This window comes from Ostrea edulis, chromosome 7, assembly GCF_947568905.1.
Source record: "Ostrea edulis chromosome 7, xbOstEdul1.1, whole genome shotgun sequence".
In the NCBI taxonomy this organism is placed as follows: domain Eukaryota; kingdom Metazoa; phylum Mollusca; class Bivalvia; order Ostreida; family Ostreidae; genus Ostrea; species Ostrea edulis.
Window position 1 is genome coordinate 8951563 of NC_079170.1, and position 20259 is coordinate 8971821.

The 20259-nt window shown below is 35.8% G+C and overlaps 1 protein-coding gene across 3 annotated transcripts in view; it reads left to right on the top strand.

Annotated features, from left to right (window-relative positions):
• LOC125672892 (uncharacterized) overlaps positions 1 to 20259 on the top strand; it is a 117198-nt gene that overhangs the window by 16974 nt on the left and 79965 nt on the right. For all 3 annotated transcript variants that reach the window (XM_056143220.1, XM_056143219.1, XM_056143221.1), the window contains exons 3-6: positions 5758 to 5857; positions 14734 to 14896; positions 16643 to 16841; positions 19296 to 19349. In XM_056143220.1, the coding sequence (XP_055999195.1) occupies positions 5758 to 5857; positions 14734 to 14896; positions 16643 to 16841; positions 19296 to 19349 (516 nt within the window). The remainder of the gene's footprint in view (positions 1 to 5757; positions 5858 to 14733; positions 14897 to 16642; positions 16842 to 19295; positions 19350 to 20259) is intronic.

Genomic DNA, 20259 nt, shown 5'->3' on the forward strand with positions numbered 1-20259 from the left:
CCTTTGGGAGATTGGGGTAAGCGGGGGGTATTCTTAGAGAGCATTGCTCACAGTACCTCTTGTATAGTCTTTATTTTACACGTCTAATTTCTTTAACCTTCTAAAATTTTCAACTATCTATCCAAATCATTCCCATGACTTTTTGTTAAGTCTTATGTATATAATTCACATCGAATGTTTATTTCTTTCAAATATGTTTTCCTTTCATAATTTTATTATGCCCCCCTTTGAAAAAGAGGAGGCATATTGTTTTACACCTGTCGGTCGGTTGGTCGGTCGGTTGGTCGGTCGGTCGGTCTGTAGACCATGTGTTGTCCGCTCAATATCTTGAGAACCATTCACTTGATGATAATGATATTTCATATGTGGGTTAGTTATGAGTAGAAGAGGATCCCTATTGTTTTTCAGGTCAAAAGGTCAAAGGTCAAGGGTCAATCTACTCTGGACATAGGAATATAATGTCCGCTCAATATCTTGAGAACTCTTTGCTTGAGAGACATCAAACTTGGCACACTGGTACATCCCAAGGAATAGATGACACCTATTGATTTTGAGGTCATATGGTCAAAGGTCAAGGGTCAAACTGGGCATAGGAATATACTGAGCATTCAATGTCTAGAGAACCCTTTGCTTGACAGACATCAAACTTGGTACGTCAGTACATCTTCAGAAGAAGATGACCCCCATTGATTTTGAGGTCACATGGTCAAAGGTCAAGGGTCAAACTGGACATAGGAATATACTGTCCGTTAAATATCTCGAGAACCCTTTGCTTGACAGACATCAAACTTGATACACTGGTACATCTTTAAGAGAAGATGACCCCTAATGATTTTGAGGTCACATGGTCAAAGGTCAAGGGTCAAACTTGACATGGGAATATACTGTCTGCTCAGTATCTTGAGAACCTTTTTCTTGACAGACATCAAACTTGGTACAGTGGTACGACTTCAGGAGAAGACGACCACTATTGATTTTGAGGTCACATGGTCAAAGGTCAAGGGTCAAACTGGACATAGGAATATACTGTCCGTTCAATATCTTGAGAACCCTTTCTTGACAGACATCAAACGTGGTACACTGGTACGTCTTCAGGAGAAGACGACCCCTATTGATTTTCAGATCACATGGTCAAAGGTCAAGGGTCAAACTGGACATTGGAATATATTGTCAGCTCCATATCTTGAGAACCCTTTGCTTGACAGACTTTAAACTTGGTACACTGGTACATCTTCAGGAGAAGATGACAACTATTGATTTGAGGTCGCATGGTCAAAGGTCAAGGGTTAAACTGTACATAGGAATATACTGTCCGCTCAATATCTTGAGAACCTTTTGCTTGACAGACATCAAACTTGGTACACTGGTACATCTTCAGGAGAAGATGACTACTAATTATTTTAAGGTCAAATGGTCAAAAGTCAAGGGTCAAATTGGACATAGGAATATACTGTCCATTCAATATCTTGAGAATCCTTTGCTTGACAGACATCAAACTTGGTACACTGGTACATCTTCAGGAGTTGATGACCCCTATTGATTTTTAGGTCACATGGTCAATCCACTCTTGACATAGGAAGATATTGTCTGCTCAATATGTTGAATTGATGATACTACTCTCAATTAAATGATGTGTGTGTGTATAACCTTTTTCAATTTTGCACCATGGGGGGGGGGGGGGGGGGGGGGCATATGTGTTTTACAAACATCTCTTGTTATTGGGAGAAATGCAAGCTAAATTGGGAAAAAATTGGCAATTTTTAGGAGGGGAAAGGGTCGAAATTCGGACCCAAAATGGGCCTTAAAAAATCACTGAATAGCTTAATTCAGTTAAACTGACCAGTATTTAATTAACCAAGCAAATACATGTGTGTTTTCAAAACAATCAGCTATCGTCACAGGTGATTAACTCATGTAAAATATCACATGATAAAAAAGCATTGTTGGACAAAGTGGCCGTCTATTACAGTGTAATTAACGTGTTGGGTGAGGAGACATTTGGACTGATTCAGCTACTAGAAATCTTGTGAGCCCAAACAATGTTTTTTCGACCCTAACAATTTTGTGTAATTTTAAATAACTCATTACAACAGAGTATTATTGAAATCTGGAATTATTTTAATTATTGGAATTTATGAGATTGTAGGAAAAATGGTTTCTACCTTAAAACTTGAAATGTATTTGATTTTCGATTTTTTCTTTGTGCATGAAGTATTCCAAAAACACTTAACATGCATTAATTTATCATACAGAGTAATCCTTGAAATTACTAGTGTGAACAGTTTTTAATGTTAAATATACAGTGGAGCCTCGTTAATCCGGACACTTTGGTTCCCAGCAAAATCGTCTGGATAAATGAAGTGTCCGGATAACTGAATCACATATTTTTTATCTTTACAGAAGTAACCAATATGCTTACTTTATTGATGCGTAGTGAATTAAGCACATTTTATCATTGGATTTAACCATTTGCATTAGTAAATAAATCATGATAATGTTAACATTTACATGCATTTCAAAGCTCTAAAATTGAAATATATGTGTGCAGTGTATTTGCCTATCCTTGCATTGTACATGTACATGTATATTAGCACTACAAATAAATATACAAAACTGTGTACCGTATGCACTAAAACACTGAAGCACTATATGTAAAACTTATACGGTACCAATTTTGACGCACCAGATGCGCATTTCGACAAATAATGTCTCTTCAGTGATGCTCAACCGAATTGTTTGAAATCCGAATAACAATGAAGTTTTAGAGCTATTATAGGGAAAAAAGTGAAGTCAAATTCATCTAAGGATAAGAGCTATGCGTGAGGGAGATAATCTTTAATTTTGAAATGAATTTCTAAATTTCATAACAGCAATTAACTATACATCCGTATTTTCAAGCTAGTAACGAAGTACTTGGCTACTGGGCTGTAGAGACCCTCGGGGACTAACAGTCCACTAGCAGAGGCCTCGACCCAGGGGTCATAATGTAAAACTTATATGGTACCAATTTTGATGTAACTATAAATAAATAAATCAATTTTGATGTAACTATAAATAAATAAATCATTAGTAACTAACATAATCATTTACACTCCAAACATTTCATCACACTTTTACTTCTGAAAGAGGCCGACCATTTCATATGTCACGATTCACGGTTTCGGTGGTCTGTCCAAACAATATTCATCATACAGTTTGGCTTGTTTTCTTTATAATTTATGCCTTGCTAAAATTGTCTGACACAGACCTTCCAACAAAAAAAAATGACCATCCGGATAAACTGTACAATTTTCAATGCATTTTAACATTTTGTAGTACAAAATGACCGTCCGGATCCGGAACGCGAATTTCCGGATTAATGATGCAAAATAACGTATAAAAATTCTGTTCCCTAGAAAAATCGTCCGGAAGGTGAAGCATCCGGATTAATGGCGTCCAGATTATTGAGGCTCCACTGTATATATGAAGAAAAAACTCATTAGTTTTGAAATAGTTAATAAATGAATTATTGAGAATTAATTCATTTATCTTTTATATAGATTTTTTCATATCTCAACATCAAACATCAGTACTTAAATGCATGTTGATATGTTGAATTTATGGTTAAACTTCTTTAATTTAATATTATGAATTATAATTTATTGTTTGGCCAAAATAAATAATGTTTGTTTCTGGTCGCCCGACCAACCCTAAATATATCTCACAGACCCTATTAATTTTTCAATTTTCTAATTTCAATTTATCGATGTACGAACTATTACCCGAAATGCCAAGACATTTATTGTAAATGTATATGTATATGTATATCAAAACTTAATCACATACTGTGTATTTTGTCAATTAAAAATTGTGCTCTGAACCCATTTTTTTTATCTATTAAACACATTGTATAACAACTGTAACTATCAAATTTTCATTGATTCGAAGGCAGATATTTATTATTTAAAAAAATTCTTAATTTTTTTTTAAAAACCTACCTACCACAGGGTTCGAAATTACCTCATGTCCGTAAGTCCGAGACTAGTAAAAAACGTGTCGGACTAGTAAACTCTCTATAGCACTAGACCGTACGGACTAAAGTGAATATCCGGAAATCAATCTTGAATTTGTTAAGATTTAAGATTTTAGCAAGATTTGTCTGAGTCTCTCAGATGTTTGAACTTATGGTTGATTACCTGCATGGTTAAGCATTTGTGTGACTATGACATCCTGATCTTCCGAACACATGGAATGCGTTCGAAACCGCCGTTCTTCGAACGAGCATAAATTCCTGCCGATTCCGAACATCTAGTAAGAATCACGAGAACGGTTTCGAGGTGCAAGAACTGCAAGTAGTGTGGTCTAAGAACATGCACGTTTGTGCGGACATGTTCTCGTCATTCGCGACTCTAACACAGGAGTTTATAACACAATAGCTTATGGCTTGGTCAATCAAGTGAATTTTATTGACTTTATTGATAAAATTTCGAACTCCTGTGACTTTAAGAATTGAGCACGAAAACAACTGGAACGTCGATCTCAAATGCACTTATGTACGTTTATAAAAGGATTAACTCGGAGGTTAATATTGTATGCTTCTGAAGATCTTGAATGCAAAATAAAGTAGGGTGGTCTTTTCTTTCTGTAGGTGTCCGAAACTGAATTGCTTGCAACTGTGATGTGTTTTGTTTCATTAAATACTATTGAATAAAATGAAAATAATTTAATGATATACTGGTCGGACTAGTGAAATGCTTTGCGGACTAGTGAACATCAATAGTGACTAGTCCGTACGGACTAGTGCTTGGAAAAGTTAATTTCGAACCCTGTACCAATCCTTTTTTAAAATCAGAGGCGACCTGAAACAAACATATTTTTTTTTGCCTTACATGTATGTACTTGAATTAGACTAAATTTCTATTTATCTTTCACATTTCAAGCACTGAATTTGTTTATTTTGTGAAACTTGGATTTCAGGAAAATTTTCATGCCTGACTATGGTATTTACATTTCATGTTTACATTTCCGGTATAGCGACATGAAGAAAATAGATATAGTTTTTATGATTCTTATGAGTTTAAATCTTGAAAAAGTTTGGTGCATTCTGTTGACAAATTTCGCTTGTGATTAATATTTTTCTCAGATTGAGAAAATGAAAGTAAAAAAAAAAATCCTCCCACCTGCCCCATAGTTTTTGGTGACTCTGGATGATAATCTATTAAGTTAAAATAGCCTTACTGACAAACAAGTTGATGGTGCAGGGGTTTTAACAGTCTCGTTTAAAGTCAACACTTTGCAAATTCTACGGTTGTTATAACAATCTAGTTTGCTAATACAACTTATCATTTGGTTAAATGCTGCCTGACTTATTTCATACTGATTGTTAGGCCATTCTTGGCACTGATTTTGACTATGAATTAATTATCCTGTTTACCTTTAGATATAGGGCTCACGGTGGGTGTGGCTGGTGGACAGGGGATGTTTACTCCTAGGCACTTGATCCCACCTCTGGAATATCCAGAGCTCTGTGTTTGCCCAATCCTCTATTTTGTGTATAAGATTGATCACTGTTGGTTATCTTCACCTTTCATATAGTATAGGATATCTTTCTGTACTGAAAAGGGAGTTACCATGACTTTATTTTCTGATATATTCAACTGAAATAAATTAATATATTTCCTACTGAAATAATCACATACAATAATGTTTAATAAAATGAAAGTGGAAATAAGCTATGGTCTTGTTTATGCATATAACTAATGGTTTGTTTCATTGTAGGAAATTTCCTTCAATATTGCGAAGCAAGAAGCCCTGGATTACATTAATCGGGGGGAAGAAAAGCCAGGATGTATTGTTAAAGAGGTTAACTCTGTGATAGGTGAGAGAAAAGAGAAAAGGAAAGACTGAGACAGAGAGATAAAATTTTCAAGACTTGTCCTTTAGTCTTGTATTCTTTTTTAGCCGAGTTGCGTAGCAAATCTCGGCTTTTAAAATTGGCGGGCGGTTGGGTGGGCGACATCCACAATTAGCTTGTCTGGTCTCTAACTTTAATACTTTTTGTTGCATATTTGTGAGACTTACATAACATGATCACATCCAAAAGAGAAAGGTTCCCATTTATTTTGAGGTCAAAAGGTCAAGGTAACTTTGTCACTAAATGCCATAGATTTGAGCTTGTCCGGTCACGAACTTTCATACTACTTGGGGCATCTTTGTGAAACTTACATAACATGATCACATCCAAAAGAGGAAGGTTCCTATTTATTTTGAGGTCAAAAGGTCAAAGATCAAGGTCACTTTGTCACTAAATGCCAGAGATTTGAGCTTGCCTGGTCTCTACATGTAACTTTCATACTACTTGGTGCGTCTTTCTTTGTCAGACTTGCATATTTTGATCACATCCAAAAGTGGAAGGTTCCTATTTACTTTGAGGTCCAACGGTCAGGTTCTCTTTTTCACTATATACTGTAAATTTGAGCTTGTCTCTAACTTTTATACATGTACTTGCTGGTGCTTGTTTATCAGACTTCAAATCCTGATGACATTCAAGATTCATGTTGCTTTTGAAATCCAAAGGCCTAAGGTCAAGGTCATTATAACACGAAATACCTATTGCGGCCATTCTAAGCTTCATACTTATAAATAAACTATATGAAATATGTGCATGTTTTGACTTCGTGAATGCAAGCGTGCATAATTTTCCAAACTGCAACTCGGCTATCTGCATCATTGATGCGTTTTAGCGATTATTTTTCTTTTCTTTTATTGGTCCTACACATTTTGTGCATCAACCATAAAGGGAATAAGATTTAATCAATGTGCAACATGAAACCTGATCTTCCACCACCACTTTTGAGGGACAAATGAGGCTCACTTCAGAGTAAAACACTAATATGCACTGACTTGACTGATTTTCCTTAGCGTCAGAGGCAAATGATAAATTTTATAGCTTACACAGATCTGTTAAGAGTTCTCATGTAAATGATGTTTGCAAACTGGTTTGTATGTGGGGCAATTGCATTTGCCGTCTATCAACAGTAACAATGGGATTCAAACTATTTTCAGGCCATGAGCAGAGCATACCTGACATAGAGGCATAAATCACAAATACATGATTCTATATCAATACCACTGCTTATAGTCAATATATTTTACTTGAGAATAAAAATGACACTCTCATTAGCTGTCATTTTGGTGTTCAAGATTTTTTTGGTAAAATTGTGATATTATTTCAAAGAAAGTAAAAAGACTCTTAATGAAGTAAAATTAAATTTATGTCTCCCTGTACAAAAATTGATTTCTGTGTATATTACTATACATTCAATAGATTTCAATAGAATATTAATCTTACGGGCTACACGAAATTCGTTGCACTCTCGGACATTTCTGATAAAAAATGAGCTGCCTGATAAAATTTTGTACTATTCCTAACCAAATGTCCTGTATAGGTTTTTTTTAGGACTGTTTTTGTTTATAGTGTTTCCTATATTATACTACTTCTGTTTTTCAAAATAAACATGTTTGGATTGAAATATAGGCATGGAACAATTCCAGGCAAAGTTTAATTCTTAAAGGTCATAGGAGACGGTTTTTAATAATACGTTTTCTCTCCATAATTATGAACTTTGTTTCATAGACTCCTCATAAAAATACTTTTTAAAGATTAAAAACGATATTAACTCGAAGAAATTGAAGTGCAAAGGTAGTCGGAATAGAAAATCGTTACACGATTATCGTTCATGATTTCCTGAATTTGTGACGTCATAAGAGACCACACTCAATTTGTGAATCAAAACAAAAGCACATCCATAGACAATTTATTCGCAACCGGAGGAGTTTTTGAATGGGGAATCATAGTTTGTTATACAAAGATATCACTTTGAACTCATAATTAATGTGAATGCCAGCCACATCGACGATTTTTCATCGGAGGACGAACAAGAAGATCGATCAAGATCCTATTTATTCCGAATTGGTTGAAACAATACTGACTGGTTAATGATAAATGTATGATAATTTCAGAGTACATTCTCTGGTGACAATAAGAGAAATATAGATAGTTATTACTTGCGCTTTCTAATCCCATGCAGACACAGCGATGCAGCATCGGTTTTTTTTCCCAAGGGGGGTGGGGGGGAGTGAAGGTTGACTGATAAAAAAGGTGGGCACCCCCTCATCCCCCTTTGGTTTTATGTGCCCAAGTTCCACCCTGACTCGGATATATTTTATAGCCAGATCGAAATTTCCTTTACACACATCGTGAGCGCCGTTTTTTGAATTTATTTTCATAGGATTTTTACAAGTATCATGTACAGCTATTTTAGTTTAACAGGTGAATCTAATAAATATAAATGGTTTTAACATTCTTTTACAATAAAATTTGCGACATTAGCAGGGCTCGAAATTAGCGAGAAATACTCGCAAAATGCGAGTACATTTGAAAAGTAGCGAGTAAAAATAGTGGACACTCGAAAATTTTATCGAGTGGTGATTTACAAACTATGATCGTATTGTATCCGTTTTATACAGTAATGCGCCATTCGCTTTTCTTAAACTTGCACTCTGAATCATACAAACGCTTACATGAACGATCGATTTCAACAACCGTTTCTATCAGGATTTTTCTTTTACGATTTTTAAGAAACTCGGAGTCAAACAAATGCTTTAGAGGTCGACATCGCATTATGATGAAAAATACATGTGCCACGAGTCCTGTTCACCTATAGGGGTGATTAAATTGAATTTTAAGTATGAGGTTTTTGTTATTCATTGATCTAAGAAGAAAAAAAAGTCGAAGTCTATGTTTTACCAAGTCTTCCGGTAGTTATTTTTATCAGAATCATGAGAATGTCCTATCTAAATTAATTTATTGTCATATTGAGGTCGGGTTGTAGTGATGACACGAGTGCACTGCTCACCGCGTAGACGATTATCAAAAAAGTCCATGGGGCTCATGATCGTGCTGCTTATAAAACCATGAGGCCCGGATGCGCTTTGAAAAATCACTAGTGACAACTCTGATGTGACATGAAATTGGACCTGCGGTAAACAGGTTGTGGATTAGAGGTGCGATAATCAAGAAACCTAAACATGACTTACGTAACTTAGTGTCTTGTCCAAACAATGCCTGTTGACCCACAAGGCTCAGTAATGCATAATGATGGGGAAAATACATGTAATTGATTTTAAAAAAAAACATGAAAAAAGAGCACTGCTTCATTATTTTTATTTTAGCTTGTAGGTTTTCATTTTAGCCTGTGGATTTTTTACCCACAGGCTAAAATTAGCCTGTGGTAGAAAAAATTAATTTCGACCCCTGATTAGGGCCTATATGAAGAATAATTTACCATAACATTAGACGCTATAAGGGCTCTTTCTTGCATATAATGGTTGGAACTGGAAGCCAGAGGAAGAACGAATTCTTCGTCTGGACCAGTTATTGAAGGAACTGTCGAAAAATCCGAATGTCCTGACTGTTTTTGTAGGCCATGCGTTATGGACGAGTCACACAGACAACTTTAGGTAGCCAAAGAATTCTGGAATATGTTGAGTCATCGTGGGGTGTGGGACGATGCTCGGTTCATAAGCTGTACATAGCCAGAAAATCTGCACAGTATGCAGGAACTCACGTCGGAAACTGTATGTTTGGCTGTCATACATCGTCGGATACTGGGTATCCGACGAAGGCAGTCAAATGGATACAAGAAAACGTAGAAAAAAGAATAATCTGCCTAATTTATCAATGGCTAACGTTCTCATTTATACAAAATAAATTTATCGAGCTTTAATTCTTACATGTTGATTAATTCAACCGACAGGTTGTTCAAAATCCTCGGCCTTTAACGTTATTATTTGTTTATTTTTTTTTTTACCCTAATAAGGAAACCAACGTGCAAATTAGTGCTTCATTTAAAGAAAAAAAAACCGTCCCCCAACTCTTGCATGACCGTAAAAATTGGTTTATTCCACCCGATACAAAAACTTGTAATTTCAGTATGTTCCACCATTTGCTTTGAACATTCTTTTTCAAACAGAAAAGAGGGGGGGGGGGGGGGGGGGGTCTGATAATGCAACTTTCAACATAAAGTTAGACCTATTCATCTTCATAGTCAGATTTCATTTCTAAACTAATCAGATCATGCATGTTTATACTAAATTATGAATATCTGTACTACATGTAGTCTACCGTCTGACATTATATACAGTCAACGTTTTCCAGGATTTTCTCGTCTTCGCCGTGCTTGCCGTTGGTATGTAGCCTAGTCGAAAATAGTTAGAACTGCATCTGGTCGAAGATTTAATTTCATAAACCCATTAGTTTTTGCCAAAGTAGAATGAATACAATAACGAAACTGATCCTCATCAACCCCCGTAATCGCGTAAAATGATTGTCAAACAACTTCGAGTTCTGTGTTCTCGGTGTAGATTTCACACCCAAGTCTTTCTGAACGTTGGATCATTTAGACAAAAGTATATAGAAATACCTGACTTGCTAAATTACAGTTGAATGTAAGCACATTGAACATTTTGACGGCTAAAACCTGCAGTTGTTAGTATAAACAAATACACATTAGCGTCAGGCTGGTCTCTTTTGACGTCATCAAGAAAGGGGGATAAGTCATCTTACTATTTTGATACTTCACACCACGGCAACATTTGACGGTCTGTAGCGCCTGTTACCTTACGATTTTTTCTGAATGACTTCTTTACATATGTTAAGTAATTAAAGAAGAACACATTTTCGTGCAAAACAAATTTTTTTTGAAAATCATCTCCTATGACCTTTAAATCGGGAAGATAAAGAAATTTTGCACATTAGAATTTTTTTTGGTCAAGCTGGTAAAGCTAGATTGCTTGCTAGACTGAATGACCTGTTAATTAAATTAAAGATCATATGTGTGGTCGTTCTTTAGTAATGAATAATGATATGTTTAAAGATACAAAACTTTCATGCAACAATTAAATTTTCAAGTTTATAGAGCTATTATTGCTCTAACATAAAAATACTAATTAAATTTAAGTTCATGTTAAACTCTATAGTTAAATTTTTTCTGTGCATTTTTTTTTTTTTAGAATAAAGCAGCCTTTTATAGATTAGAATAGGACACACTGCACCATTGCAGTGATTCACAGGAAAGCAGTTGTCAGGTGAAGAGTGATGAGTCATTGCATTATAAATAATTTCTGCAGAAGTATAACTGATTGAAATGGTTTTATAATTATAGATATTTAAAAAAAAAAATCTTTACATTGTTGAAATCAAAATGATATTTGCTCTTGATATAGATCTTACTTTAATTATGTTTGAGGACCTTTGTATGACCCAGTATGTACTAGCTCTAATCGTTGTACAACTATATAAACCATCATTCAAATATGAATTTACATTTGAAATAGTGAAAATTATGTATTTGAATTTTTTATTTTATTTTAGGCCATCCTAGTCACTCATATTAATGTTGCAATTTTTGTTCATTTTGTGTGTTATGTGTATAGTCCAGAATCCAAAAGTGTCAGCCGGACATAGCTAGACGTACAATGTGTCAGATAAAAATGACAGAACTTTTATCACTGAATGTACTACTTTGATACTGAACAAGCAACCTCAGATATTTTATTATAAATCTGACTGTCTTAAAACTCATGAATTTCAGTCATAAAACATGTGAAATCCTGGAAAGGGGAGTGGTGGTTAGTTAGAATAATCTAACTGTGTCTCGGGACAGACCCTCTGTAGGAAATTACACTTTAAGGATAGAACATTCTATCCTAGGGGCAGAGTAATAACTGCCCAAAATTGACCAATTTTCAAAAATCTTTTTCTCAAGAACCACACACATGTAAGGAAAACTAAATGCATAGTGATGTAGAGCAGGAAGGCTTCTACCAAAATTGTAAATTTCATGATCCCTGGGGTAGGGGTTCTGACCCCAGGGCGGGGCCAAACTTGGTATATAGTGTTAATGTGTAAAACACTTAAATAACATCTTCTTTAGTGCTATTGATACTAAATTGAAAGTAAATAGATTTTTAAAAAGAACAGGTAGTCCTTTAATAAAATTGTAAATTTGATGATCCCAGGGGTAGGGGTTTTGGTATCAGGGAGGGGCCAAAATGGTCAGTTATTAAATGTGTAAACAATAGACATTTTTAACTTCTTCTTGATAACTATCATTCCAATTCTTTTCAAACTTAGTATGAAGCATATTTGGAACAAGGGGGATATAAATTGTAAATTTTAGGACTCCAGCACTCCTGGGGCCCTAGGGGCATGGTAATAACTGCCCAAAATTGACCAATTTTCAAAAATCTTCTTCTCAAGAACCACGCACATGTAAGGAAAACTAAATGCATAGTGATGTAGAGCAGGAAGGCCTCTACCAAAATTGTAAATTTCATGATCCCTGGGGTAGGGATTCTGACCCCAGGACGGGGCCAAACTTGGTATATAGTGTTAATGTGTAATACATTTAGATAACATCTTCTTCAGTGCTTTTGATACTAAATTGAAACTAAATGGATAGAGCAGGTAGTCTTACCAAAATTGTAAATTTGATTTTCCCCAAAGTAAGGGTTTTGACCCCAGGGTTGGGCCAAACTTAGTATATATAGTATTTATGTGTAAATTTGCTGATACTGTATAAAATCTAAATGCATACTTAGAAATACATGTAGCAGAAAAGGATGTACAAAAAATGGTGAATTTCACAGCCCAGGGTTATGACTTTAGGATGAGTCCAAATTAGTAATATATTTTGATGTTTTAATGTTAATGCACCTATCATTTAAAGCCTTTCATCAGTGTATGCACTTTTGAAGGCAGTGAAGTTTTAAGAACACATCTTGTTTTATACTGTTGCTGAACATTAGAATTTAGCTTAGATATTCAGAACAGGAAATGTTTTCTAGATTTCGTAGCCCATGGAAGTAGTAATACTTTTTCACTAGTATTCAGGTGACCGATAAGGCCTGTGGGCCTCTTGTTATACCCCCCGCAACAAGTTGTGGGGGGGGGGGGGGGGGTATACAGGAATCGGGTTGTCCGTCTGTCTGTCCGTCCGTCTGTAGACGCAATGGTTTCCGGGCTCTAAAGCATTATCCTTTCCACCTACCGTCACCATATCATACATATGGACTACCCATGGGATGAAGATGTTCCCTATCGATTTTGGGGTAAAAAAGTCAAAGGTCATGCGCACTGGACATCGAAGTAGCAATAGGGTTTCCGGGCTCTAAAGCGTTATCCTTTCCACCTACCGTCACCATATCATACATATGGACTACCCATGGGATGAAGATGTTCCCTATCGATTTTGGGGTCAAAAGGTCAAAGGTCAAGCGCACTGGACATCGAAGTAGCAATATGGTTTCTGGGCTCTAAAGCGTTATCCTTTCCACCTACCGTCACCATATCATACATATGGACTACCCATGGGATGAAGATGTTCCCTATCGATTTTGGGGTCAAAAGGTCAAAGGTCAAGCGCACTGGACATCGAAGTAGCAATATGGTTTCCGGGCTCTAAAGCGTTATCCTTTCCACCTACAGTCACCATATCTTACATATGGACTACCCATGGGATGAAGATGTTCCCTATCGATTTTGGGGTCAAAAGGTCAAAGGTCACGCGCACTGGACATCAAAGTAGCAATATGGTTTCTGGGCTCTAAAGCGTTATCCTTTCCACCTACAGTCACCATATGGACTACCCATGGGATGAAGATGTTCGTTATCGATTTGGGGTGAAAAGGTCAAAGGTCAAGTGCACTGGACATCGAAGTAGCAATATGTTTCCAGGCTCTAAAGCGTTATCCTTTCCACCTACAGTCACCATATGGACTACCCATGGGATGAAGATGTTCCCTATCGATTTTGGGGTCAAAAGGTCAAAGGTCACGTGCACTGGACATCGAAGTAGCAATATGGTTTCCGGGCTCTAAAGCGTTATCCTTTCCACCTGCAGTCACCATATCATACTTATGGACTACCCATGGGATGAAGATGTTCCCTATCGATTTTGGGGTCAAAAGGTCAAAGGTCACGCGCACTGGACAGCGAAGTAGCAATATGGTTCAGTTTGTCATGCCATTTGATTTTTACACTCAGAAAAGAGGTAGTTTATACCTATTACCAACACCCTTTGGGAGATTGGGGTAAGCGGGGGGGTATTCTTAGTGAGCATTGCTCACAGTACCTCTTGTTTTGATCTGTAGTGTTAGAAGACATGATTATGTATCTATTTTATGTAATGATTGATATGTGTTGCTTTTGTTGTGTTGACACCAACAGAAATGTCAAGTTTAATTGAATGAATTTTAAGTGCAAATAAGTCATGTTTAGAACACTATAGCTCAATAAAAAGCATTAATTGCGACCCCAGTTTTTCTTTTTAATTTCCTAATTCTCCTTCAATGTACATAAACATAAATACACTTCCCAAAAAATTGACATTACTCCAAATGTTAGTTGTGAACCTCTTTAACAAGATTTTAAACAATAACTATTGGAAAAATAATATTGATTTGCAGAATAATATGACATGACAACATGGAACTACTTTAAAACAGGTGGAACAATGTATGACATGTTGTACAGCCTCATAAATACATATATGCAATGATTCAACAGTGTTTTTATGAGATGGACAAAATTTGTCGAAATTCGAACTATATACAACTGAAAGTATTACTCTGAAGATTTCCTCTTTTGAAATGTGTATTGTACGTATGACAATTTCTTTTTTTGTATTGTAGGAAAAGGATTATTTGCTAATAAAGAATATACTGCAGGAGAATTCATTATGGAATATGCAGGAGAACTAATCAACAGAAAAGAAGGGTTGAAACGTGAAAAATGTTACCCTCTCGAAAAAGGAAGTTACATATACTTCTTTCTTTTTGATAGTAAAAAATTCTGGTATGTGCATTATTTAGCAATATCAAAGTTGAATATTTAGGATGAATTTTCTTAAGAAATAAATAAACGAAAAAATGTTATGATAGATATCTTAATGCCTTTCCATTTCACTGTCTTTCAAAAATGTAACTGCACAGTGCTGTGCTGCTGTAATATTTAAGGAATAGATATACTGGGTTGTACTGAGCCGGAAACTGAAATGAACAATTTGTCTGGGTTCTGTCGTCATTGGCATTAACTGTTCACATTTTTAACCATTGAGCCAACCAATCTTGGCACAAAACATCTTTATGAGAAGGACTTTCAAGTTCATGCATTCAAATGAAAGCCAGGCCTCCTTCCAAGGGACCAAGATAATTATGAAATAATAATCAAAGTACTGAAAGTACTGAGAATTGCTAGGCTTGGCTTGTAATGATGCCGTATCAGGGCTCGAAATTAACATATGCCCGACAGTCTGTGACTGGTTAAAAGTATGGCGGACTGACTGACATTTGTTTTAGTCAGTCTGATGGGACTGATTAATTTTCTAAAGCATCATTTTGGAAAATATACTTATGAAATTTTATACACACATTTGTTATGCTTCGATCTGTAGATATCAGATGAATCTGATTCGTAAATATAAATCCCACATTTAAGTGTTACAATATTGTCTGAGGCATGTTGAGTTTAATTTCATTTTAATAACATTAACGAAATATGTTTAATTATTTCTGGAAAACTTTGTTGGACTGGTAAAATTTTCTGCGGACTGGTTGAAATTATACCCCATCAGTCCGACTGGACTGGTGACATAAAAAGTTGGCTTCAAGCCCTGTGTATGGATTGCTTTATGGATACCATGCAAGTTATGATAGTGCTATTAACATATCAAAAAATGTTCAATAATTTGCTGCAATTGCTAAGTAAAGGAAAGAATAAAATATTGGGAGTTTGGAACACTTTTCTAAACAATTATAAATGCATGCTACACTGGTATTTAAGATGGGGATTTCCTTATGAAATATTTTTCATGAAATGGAAAAATGAAAATATTTTATAGTAATCCATATTGTTGTTTGATTTAGTTTGATCCTTACTGTAAAAATGATTTATAACATAATGGGACTGTTAAATTAACGAAATGAACACATTTTGCAGTGATATACATATTATGCATTAAAAGTTTGTTGGAATAAATTTACAAACTCGTTTGTAAATGTGAAGATGCATTATTTTATTAAATGACATCTAAGAAGAAGAGTATTCAGGCTTCGACACTAACGCTAGTCCGATAGCCCGAGGCTAGTAAATTTTGTCACGGACTATCAGAATGTCATTAATAAGTAGTCCGGTGGACTACTAAAAAAAACACAACCCTGTACAATAAAATAATTGTCGATGTCTTTTTACTTTCGTTTTGATTCCTATCGTTGTAAATACACAATGGACTAATTTTTAAACGAGCTGTCTAATCTTAACCGTGTCACTTTTGCGCTTAGAATTATAGTTATAAAATGACACAGTGATTCAAGCATACACTATACACTGAATAAAATGTGGCGGTTTTTGGGGAGCGTCAGTCAAATGAGAGATGTTCAGGAACTTTCTAACAAAGCATATCAAATGTTCATGGACTTGATGTGAACTCTTCATAAAATTGAAACAGTAAAATGTTTTTTCTGGTGGTTTGATGTGAAAATCAGTAAAAATAGAAGCTGAAATTGGGTATCAAATTTTTATTCATTTGTTAATGTTGATCAGCTTGGATGCCACAAATTCTACAAAGCATGGGAGATATGCAAATGATGCAGCACCAGGTGATACACAAGAGAATGCTGCAATGAAATGTGTATCAAATAAAGGAAGACCCCACTTGGCATTGTTTGCGATGAGGAAAATAGCAGCAGGAGAAGAAGTCAGATATGATTATGGTGTCCCAAATCTTCCATGGCGTAAAAAGGTACTTGATTTAAAATTGTACTCAACATATAAATGGAATAATGCATTCTTGTCAAATTTTGATGCCGGCCATCATAGCAATTAAGACATGTTAATTTAAGCAAGTCACTAGGCCAAAATAAGAATATTGTGTGTTTCCCCTCGCCCGACCAAGTCTGAGAATGTCACACTGACCCAAAAGTTTTTATTTTGTTATTTTGGTAAAGTGTTTTGTATTTCCGGAAAATGTCCGGGTCGTCACGGGTACAGATCATTGGACGGTCTCTTAATACAGGTTTGAGTGTACATGTACAATATGTCTATGTTCAGTGGTTCGTTAATGAGCAGAAAATTATGTCTCTCCTCTTTCAGGGGGAGACATATTGTTTTTGTACTCTCTGACCATCTGTTTGTTGCAAAATCTTGTGAATGCTTCTCCCACTATATGGGTTATCGGATAGACTTGAAAGTTTGTACAATACTTTATTGCCATTTGCAGATGTGCATATTGTAGGGAAAGAAGGATCCAATAAATTATTTTCCTAAAAGTTATAGTAGATCTAAGAGGGTTGGAGGATGTAAAATAGTTTGTGAACACTTCTCCTATATGGGTTATCGGATAGATTTGAAAATTTGTACAATGCTTCATTGCCATTTGTAGATGTGGATATTTGTGGGACGGGAGGATCCAGTTATATTCGTAAAAGTTATAGTGGATCTAAAAGGGATGAAGGATGTTAAATAGCTTGTGAACACTTCTACTATGTGGCTTATCTGATAGATTTGAAACTTTGTACAATGCTTCATTGTCATTTGTAGTTGTGCATGTTTGTGGGATGGGAGGATCCAATTATTTTCGTAAAAGTTGTAGTGGATGTAAGAGGGATGAAGGATGATAAAATAGCTTCTGAATGTGTCTGCTATATGGCTTATCCGATAGACTTGAACTTTTCTACAATACTTCAATGCCATTTGCAGATGTGCATATTGTAGGGACAGGAGGATCCAATTGTTTTCCTTAAAGTTATAGTGGATCTGAGGGGTGGAGGGTGTAAAATAGTTTGTAAACACTTCTCCTATGTGGCTTGTGGGAGTTCATAATGTCTATGTTCCTGCTCATGCTTTTTTCTCCACACCATGCAGTACATTCAGGGGAGGAGGTTTCATTTGGAGCACTTCCAATTTGGGGAGCTGGGGAGACATTTGTTTTTTCATCAAAACAATCTCTAGTTTTTAGCTCACCTGAGCTGAAAGCTCAAGTGAGTTTTTCTGATTGCCTGTTGTCCATCGTCTGTCCGTCTGTCAGTCTGTAAACTTTCTACATTTACGACTTCTTCTCCAGAACCACTGAGCCAATTTCATCCAAACTTGGCCAAAAACATCCTTGCATGAAGGGCTTTCAAGTTTGTTCAAATGAAGGGCCATGTCCCTTTCAAAGGGGAGATAATCATAGAAATGCAAAAATAGGTTGGGGTCATTTAAAAATCTTTTTCTCAAGAACCGCTGGGCCAGAAAAGCTGAAATTTACATGAAGCTTCCTGACATAGTGCAGATTTAAGTTTGTTCAAACCATGATCCCTGAGGGTATGATGGGGCCACAATAGTGGATCAAATTTTTACATACAAATATATTGGAAAAATCTGTAAAAATCTTCTCAAAAACCACTGAGCCAGAAAAGCTGATATTTACATGAAAGCTTTCTGACAGTGCTGATTCAAATTTGTTCAAATCATGGTCCCCCGGGGTATGATGGGGCCACAAGGGGGGGATCAAAGTTTTGCATACAAATATAGGGAAAATCTTTAAAATTCTTCTTCTCAAGAACCATTGAGCCAGAAGAATTGATATTTACATGAAAGCTTTCTGACACAGTGCTGATTTGTTTATTCAAATCATGTCCCCCAGAGTTAGGTTGGGGCCGCAATAGGGGATCAAAGTTTTATATAGAAATATATAGGAAAAATCTTTTAAATTTTTTTTCTCAAGAACCAATGAGCTAGAAGAGCTGAAAATTATATGAAAGCTTCCTGACATAGTGCAGATTCACGTTTGTTAAAAGTATGGCCCCCAGGGGTAGGTTGGGTTCACAATAGGGGATCAAAGTTTTTCTTACAAATATATAGGGGAAAATCTTTAAAAATCTTCTCAAGAGCCATTGGGCCAAAGAAGTTGACATTTACATGAAAGCTTTCTGACATATTGCAGATTCCAGTTTGTAAAAATCATGACCTTCAGGGGTAGGTTGGGGCCACAATAGGGACTAAGGTTTTACATGCAAATATATATGGAAATTAAGTCTTCAGATACGGGCCAAGGTGACTCAGATGAGCGATGTAGGCAATGGGCCTCTTGTTTCTAGATTTCGTAGCCCTTGGGATTAGTGATACTTTTAATACTCTGGTGACCTATAGGGCCTGTGGGCCTCTTGTAAATTGTTAGTTTTTCATATTCATTAATTGATATTTCATTGCACAGGATGATGATGTATTACAATGTGAAGCTGAAGGGCAGCACCACGAAAATACATTGGTAAGGAAAACTAGCGCCATTTTAATTGTTTTCAGTAGGTTTGGGTATTGCCAGCAGAAACAATTTTGCGATAGGTTGCAATATTTTTAATTTAAAGATTGCAATATATTGCCCTTTTCAAATTCCATATAAATAACAGGATTTTTTAAAGCAATTATAGAATAAAATCTTATCGAGTACTTGGTCAGTAAAACCAACAAAAAACCCCAAAATATCCCCCCCACCCCCACCCCCCCACCCCCCAAAAAAACACAGCAAAATTATCTTTTACATCTTCGTATTTGGTGTCCATATTTAAACAGGATATATAAAAACAAACATCTAATTCTGGAATAATGCCAGTCTTCACGAACTTGTTGGCCAGTAGGGCCAGTGAACTGTCTAAATTTACTGGCCTGTAGTGAAATTTTCTCGCCCCCAAATTTTCATAGGACATGTTTGGGTCTTTATAACTGATTTTAAAAATCTAATATGCAGTTAAAATCAAAAACCTTTATTGTATTTTGTTACAATAATTACTCGGGGACATGGAATGTGGTTTAGACTCGACATCCATTGTACTAGAAACAGCATTGTCACTTTTCCTCGTTTCCATTCCATGCTTTCAATTTTTTGTCATTGAAGATGTTGATCTTGTGGCGTATTTTCAATGCGTTTGACATATCTTATGTACTGTCATTATTTACAGTTTTGTCCAAAATGTCATCATTTGACAATTGATCAAAATACAGCCATCTTGAGGATTTTGACGACATTTCATTTAAACGGATTTCTAATAATGATTCTGTTTTAAAAACCAGTCTGAGACCTGAACCGAAATATGGAAAAATGGAACCGAACCCAACCTTAACAATATATAACCCCCGGTTTTCGGTTATTTTGGGTACCTGTTGCAGCCCTATTCTGATTA